Source organism: Dryas octopetala, chromosome 5 (genome assembly GCF_963921425.1).
Source record: "Dryas octopetala chromosome 5, drDryOcto1.1, whole genome shotgun sequence".
NCBI lineage: Eukaryota > Viridiplantae > Streptophyta > Magnoliopsida > Rosales > Rosaceae > Dryas > Dryas octopetala.
The window spans coordinates 10276679-10283209 of record NC_141370.1 but is presented as its reverse complement, the minus strand read 5'-3'; the positions used below and the strand labels follow the sequence as shown (position 1 = coordinate 10283209).

Genomic DNA, 6531 nt, shown 5'->3' with positions numbered 1-6531 from the left:
CTAATAAATTGCAGTTTCTGCAGTTTCAGTTCACTTACAGTTTCAGAAACAGCAGTTTCAGTTTACTTAAAATTCCAGAAACTGCAATTTAGGGTAAACCCAAAAAATTGAAACTGAAACTGCAAGTCCGCAACTCCAATAAACTACAGTTTCAACTCTAATAAATTGCAGTTTCTGCACTTTCAGTTCACTTGCAGTTTCAGAAACTGTAGAAAGTTCACTTGCAGAAACTGAAACTGCAAGTCCGCAACTCCAATAAACTGCAGTTTCAACTCTAATAAATTGCAGTTTCTACAGTTTCAGTTCACTTGTAGTTCCAGAAACTGCAGAAAGTTCACTTGCAGTTTCAGAAACTGCAGAAAGTTCACTTGCAGTTTCAGAAACTGCAGAAAGTTCACTTGCAGTTTCAGGTTTATGCAGTTTCAGTTCACCTGCAGTTCCAGAAACTGCAGGTTTTTGCAGTTCCAGAAACTGCAGGTTTTTGCAGTTCCAGAAACTGCAGGTTTTTGCAGTTCCAGAAACTGCAGGTTTTTGCAGTTTCAGTTCACTTGCAGTTTCAGAAAACTGCAGAAAACTGCAGTTTCAGAAACTGAACTAAACAAAAAAATCAAGAACCTAAACATACTCATGCACAGACCTTGATAAGCAGAGAGAAAAGTCGGGATCTGAATTATTTGATTAATAGATAAATTGGATCGAAATCGGTGGCGGGCAACGGCAAAATGGCAAAGCTGGATGACGAACAGATCGCAGAGCTGCTGGTGGTGGTGGTGTTCGTCCTGGAGGTGCTTGCTCTGCGAAGAAGAAGAACAAGAAGATGAAAAAGAAGAAAGAGAAAAGAGACATAGTGGGGGGGATAAAGAGAGAAGATGAACGTGAAAAGAGAAGAAAGAGAATGACAAAAAGGAAATAAAATGGTCATTGACCATATTTCAAGATAGCAACTTACCTTATTATTAAAAAAATTAATTGGTGCACTAGAGAGTAAAAACAATAAGTAAAAGGTAGTTTAGGGTAATTAATTCTAATAATTTTAGGTCACTTGCATGATATACCCAAATTTATAATTAATTGTTATTTGTTTGATTTTGATTTTACACTCATCACTTACATTTTTACTTTCACACACTGCATCACCGTTACATATAATATAGCACTACCCTAAAGTCCTTGTAGCCAAGACAGTCAGAACCTACAGCCTAGATTATGTTCCTTCTCCGACCATAGTTGCTTAATTTAAGAACAGATTTGCGTGCAAATTCGATCGATAATTTTACACTTTTGGCTTACGACCATATATTAGCACGTCTAATACACGTGAGAACAACATAGTTTCCCATGATTCATGGCCCAATCAATCAACACGTGGCCATAAAAAATTTGAGACAAATATAATTCTAGCGCTAAAGAGTATTTACTAGTTCATAATTCGAGTAAGAACTCCAAACTCCATACTTTGTAACAAAAAAACTAAAAAAGGTGTACTGTGCTTTCTGTTCCCTTACCTCAAGTAAGAGAGAGAACATAGCCCATTTAAATAATAGAGGAAGAAAGGAAAGATTGGGAATACATAAATTAATTTGGTCATTCCTCTCAAAAAAAAAATAATAATAATAATAATAATAATAATGTGCAGGTCACCATGAGAAAGTTCTAGAAAAAGCCTATCAAAGCCTCAAAGGTCATCAAGAGGATTCTCGTCATGTCGTGCATTTTTTATAAAGATTCTCCAAGCATCAAATAATTAGTGAGATTGCTTTGGAAATTAAGTCTTAAAAGAGGTTTGGCTTAGGTTCCAAATTAAAGTATAAATAAATACGTACAAAGCTTTTCATAATATGAAAAGAAAAACAAATATATACCTTGAAGGAAATTGTAGATGTTTAGGAGATAAGAGTACGTGTTAAATGAAGTAGCTGACTCATGGTTGTAGCCTTACTTACTAAGCTCAAAACGTGGAGTATTTTTAAGAAGCCAGCAACACTAGTCTTCATTTAAATTACCCTACCATGTCATTGTTTCTCTTAACTTGCTACACCCTTTTTACCATATAGATGATATGGAGTAGCAGTTCGTTCTTTTTAAGAATGAGAAATCGAGAAGGAAAACGATTGAGTGTCACCGGTATAGAGAAAAGTGTGAGTGCTTTGATAAGTATGAGAGAAAGCAAGGGTTAAAGAATTGTGGTGGTGGGAAGTAAGACCAGTGGTTTATGTAATCGTTAAAAGAAAAATTTATTTCAGAAGATGACTAATTCAGTCAAAAAGGATTCGAGCACTTCTTGATGTCAATCTGGTAAATGAACACCCATATTTTTACTCTAATTTTTCAGCCTCACTTCGCTTCATATATTATTGACGTTATTGGCTTAACCTACAAGTCAAACCTACCACTGAATAAATGCTCAAACCTAATCACTTTTTCGGAAACATGTTTGTTAAAACATTGTTACTAACTATTTAGGACCGAGATAGATATAAGTTAAAACAAATTCAGTATTGTCATCAAACTATACATGCATCATCAAGCATGGGTTAGCATACATACAGAATAAGCAGGCTTTTACAACAGATATAACAAAACTACGAGGGCCAGAACTCAGAACAGGTAGCATGCACATATGTGAGATGTGTATACTGATTGTTCAGATACTGCCAAGTTATTTACTTGAGGGGGAGGTCAGCCTATTTTCGTCTGAATCATGCTTTGATGAAGTATCTCCACCCATCAATTCCTGGAATCCTTCGACTTTCACCGGTGGAGCCCTAAGAACACTCACATTCCTGCACACATGAGCGAGATGCAGAATTTCAGCGAAGCATTACTCATATGGATGATCAGTAATTTTATTCTTCCTACAGATTTTCCTTACTGTGTTTGCATTTGAGGAATTTGTAAAGAAGCCATCTGTTTAAATTGATTAACCGACTGAGCATGGACATTTGGCATTGTAAGTTTCGACATTGCTGGGACTTGCTGCTGCCTGAACTGCATTTGTGGATGTCTGTTATTGAAACTGTTGAAGGCATTACTGTCCACGGGAAACTCCGATGGGGCTTCAATCTTGACCTGTACCATCGGTCTGTCCTTATCCATATCCATAGTAGCACGAGGAGTGGATGGTTGACGTCTTCGCATTCTCTCTAACTGCTGCTGTTGCTGAAAAGGCACACTTTTGGATTGGGCAATTTGCTGCATCTGCGGATGCATTTGTCTAGGTATCTGCAGATTCACCAAACATAGTAATGAAATAGCAATTGTTAATAATGTCATACTATGCAAAGGTCAGTTTTGAAAAACTAAGCCCCTAAAACTCCATAAAATTAAAAATTCAGAAGTTATTTGGGAAACTGCATGAGGAGATATGTACGCCAGTCCCACAAATAACCCATCAACCATCCATAAATCAGATTTTATACAAGGATCACCATCAAAATGCAACCAAATGCAAAGGAAACAATTGAAGTTGTACATACTTGCTGGGGTAATCGAATGGGATTCTGCTGCTGTTGCTGCAGCTGTGACTGGATTCCAAGACTTTGCTGCTGACTTTGTTGATAATTCCTGGAGCCATCCTTGACTTGCTCCGCTAGAGGGCCAAAATTACTTGAGAGAAAAAAATAGAAACGCGTAAGTATGGATACACTTGAAACTTGCATTATATTACATCTTAACAATGTGAAAAGGGAACACTAAATGGAAGTGAAAGGTATAAAGTTGGAAGTCATAACCTAATATCCTTAAATTTTTAGCTCTGTCAGCCTCACAGACAAGCCCATTCTTGGAATTATGCCAATGGTCATAATTTGGCCTTCCATTAGCCATTCACTCAAGTTCTTTAAGAACATTTAACCTTTACAGTAAGTCTTCAATTCTGACACTATTTTATTTGAGGTCGGTTTTCAATTCGCTTCTCTCTCTCCGGCAAGTAAGCGACTAGTCGCTTCCCGAATGCCTATTTACTTTAGTATGGTCTAGTCTTTCCAATGCTTCATTTGTTAAATTCAGTCTTTCCAATACTTATTAGCTGCTAACGTGGGTGTCAGCAGCAAATTTTTCAAAGAAAATACTCGTATGAAGAAAATGAACACACACTCTCTTCAATTCAGAGACTATTTAGTTTTTGTTAAATTCAGTCTCCTAGAAATTAGTTCAACTTAAACAATACTTATTAGCTGCTAAGGTGGGTGCCAGCAGAAATTTTTTGAAGAGAATACTCTTATGAAGGAAATGAACACATGCTCTTAGAAACCTTACTCTGTTAGGAAGCCCTAAGAGAGTGAACCTTGGCCCCAAATCCCTAATGAGAACAATGCAACATACAATAATACAGCTATCACATATCAGCTAGCAAGTTCATTTAATCATTAATATCCAAAGGCTTGCAATCAAACTTTTAAGTCTCTAACCAATATATTGAGTTCGTAAGGTACGTACAAAACATACATTTATTCAAATAATGTTGATCAATCACTTTCCTCTTTTGTATTTTGTTTTTCTGACTCAGGATAAGTCGTGCCAGCTTAAGAGATAGTTCATAATTAACTGAGGTGCAAGTGCAACCATGCAACAATAACTTATAAGAAAACTGAAATCAGATAAGACCAAATTCAAAACTACAATTATGATTTTAGAAAATCCTCCAGAAACTCACCTATATCCCACTGTTTGAAGGAACATCTTCAGTAGTTCAATGGCTGAACACTGCTTTCTGTAACTATCAGCAAGAACTTTCAAGCTGCCACCCAATTTACAGATATGACAGCTTAGCAACTGAGAGAAAACTTCAATTGGAACTTCTGTGGCACCATCAAACCCCATACTTGTCAACATCCGGGCTATTACCTTTTGAGATAACTGTGCTGCTTGCTCTTGACTAAGACATTTTTTGTTCCCACCAGACCCATTTTTTCCACGATGTAAACTTCCTCCTTGTTCCATGGTGAGGTATTCAGGCCTGATACCAAGCCTCTCAAGCATTACAGGACTCCTAGTCATAAACTGAGGCAACATATCAAGAACTCCATAACATTCCACTTTCTGGTTGTCTTCCGCTCTATCTATGGGTGGAAGTGCACTATCAGGAACACAGTTGAATGTAAACATTGTTTCCGGGAAAAAAGATGTTTCGTTTGCAACTGTGTAACTACCATCTAAAACAGAATTCGGATTCATGTGTGATGCATTCTCTAGGATGGGGTTTCCATATCCCACATACTGATCTTCTTTGACTGCTACACATCTTTTCTTATGCTTCTCAAGAAGCTTAAGATAAGCAGACATCTCCTCTGGGGTACGTTTGTGTGATTCTCGGTCCGCTGATGACAACCTATATGGTTTACTGATTCTATGTCTCTCCATAAACTGATTATACCATGTTTCAGGCAGCTCAACATTTTTAAATCTCGGTGGCATATTATCAATTTCAGATTCTCCATATCTTGATCCAACACCAAAAGCTGCTTTTGATTGAATCTGCATACACAGTCATAAACTAATAATTCTCTAACCACTCTTCACAATTTCTATACTTCAAAGTTTTTGCTCAAGTTTCATCCCACACAGACATTATGTATTGTAATGCGATAAAGTATTTTCAGGTTACTATGGACTAATGCTTCAGACGAATAAGTTTCAAATACGCATTAATATCACAGCTCGAATGCTTAAGCAAATCCATGGAAGTTTGAATATCATACCTTGGACGACGCCAAAGCGTCACGCTGTTGAACTTGAACCCCGTCATGGGAAGCATTCTCCAAAGTGAAGTAGACGTCGTCAGCATGCAACTGCAAATCTGCAACGGCGAGCGCAGCAATCAGAAGCCGTAAAATTAAGCAGAAATTAAAGCAATGAGGGACTCACAGTTGGGATTGAGCTTGGAGACGGCGAGAGAAGAAGACGAAGAAGAAGAAGAAGAAGAAGAAGAAGAAGAAGAAGAAGAAGAAGAAGAAGAAGAAGAAGAGGAATTGGGGCGGAGGAAGAGGGAGACGCAGGCCTTGTCGAAGAGGAGGGCTCGGGCGCGGAGCTGGAGGTGGATCTGAGCCCTAGATTTGGACTCGTCGGCTCGCATGAAGGCTTCCCATGTGGAAGGTGAGTGGAGGAAGGGAGCGAAGCTGGCGTAGCTGGACTCGCCTAGCCACGTGCGCCAGACGTTGCAGGACTCGAGCTTGCGGGCGAGCTCGTAGCCACGACCGTCGTCCCCCAGTAGAGCCATTTTGGGAAGGAGTAGGAATTTGGGAATTGAATTTTATGGGTTTTGGGGGTTAAGATTGGGAATAATTTTAAAAATGTTTAATAAGACTAATAGATATTATGTTAAAAATGAAATGATCAACCGCTCACTATAGAGATCGGAAAATTCCCGTTTGCGGCAGAAGGGAAAATTCAATGATCGGAATGGTACATTTTTAGGTCCATTCTCATGGATTGTCTCTGTAAAAATTTATCAAAATCGATAATTATTTGGTCATCTAAATTTTTGCAGACAAATACAATTCGTCAGTTAAAGTTTAAATGATGTTGACAATA

At 38.0% G+C, this 6531-nt stretch overlaps 1 protein-coding gene across 1 annotated transcript; it reads right to left on the bottom strand.

Annotated features, from left to right (window-relative positions):
• Window positions 1-2445: 2445 nt before the first annotated feature.
• Window positions 2446-6247, bottom strand: LOC147284165 (transcription initiation factor TFIID subunit). The gene is made up of 6 exons (XM_086244199.1): window positions 5866-6247; window positions 5700-5797; window positions 4655-5475; window positions 3477-3606; window positions 2873-3222; window positions 2446-2783 (listed from the first exon to the last, which is right to left on the bottom strand). The coding sequence occupies exons 1-6, from the start codon at window positions 6215-6217 to the stop codon at window positions 2660-2662; spliced, it is 1875 nt and encodes a 624-aa protein (XP_086100325.1). The 5' UTR covers window positions 6218-6247; the 3' UTR covers window positions 2446-2659.
• Between the last annotated feature and the right edge of the window lie 284 nt (window positions 6248-6531).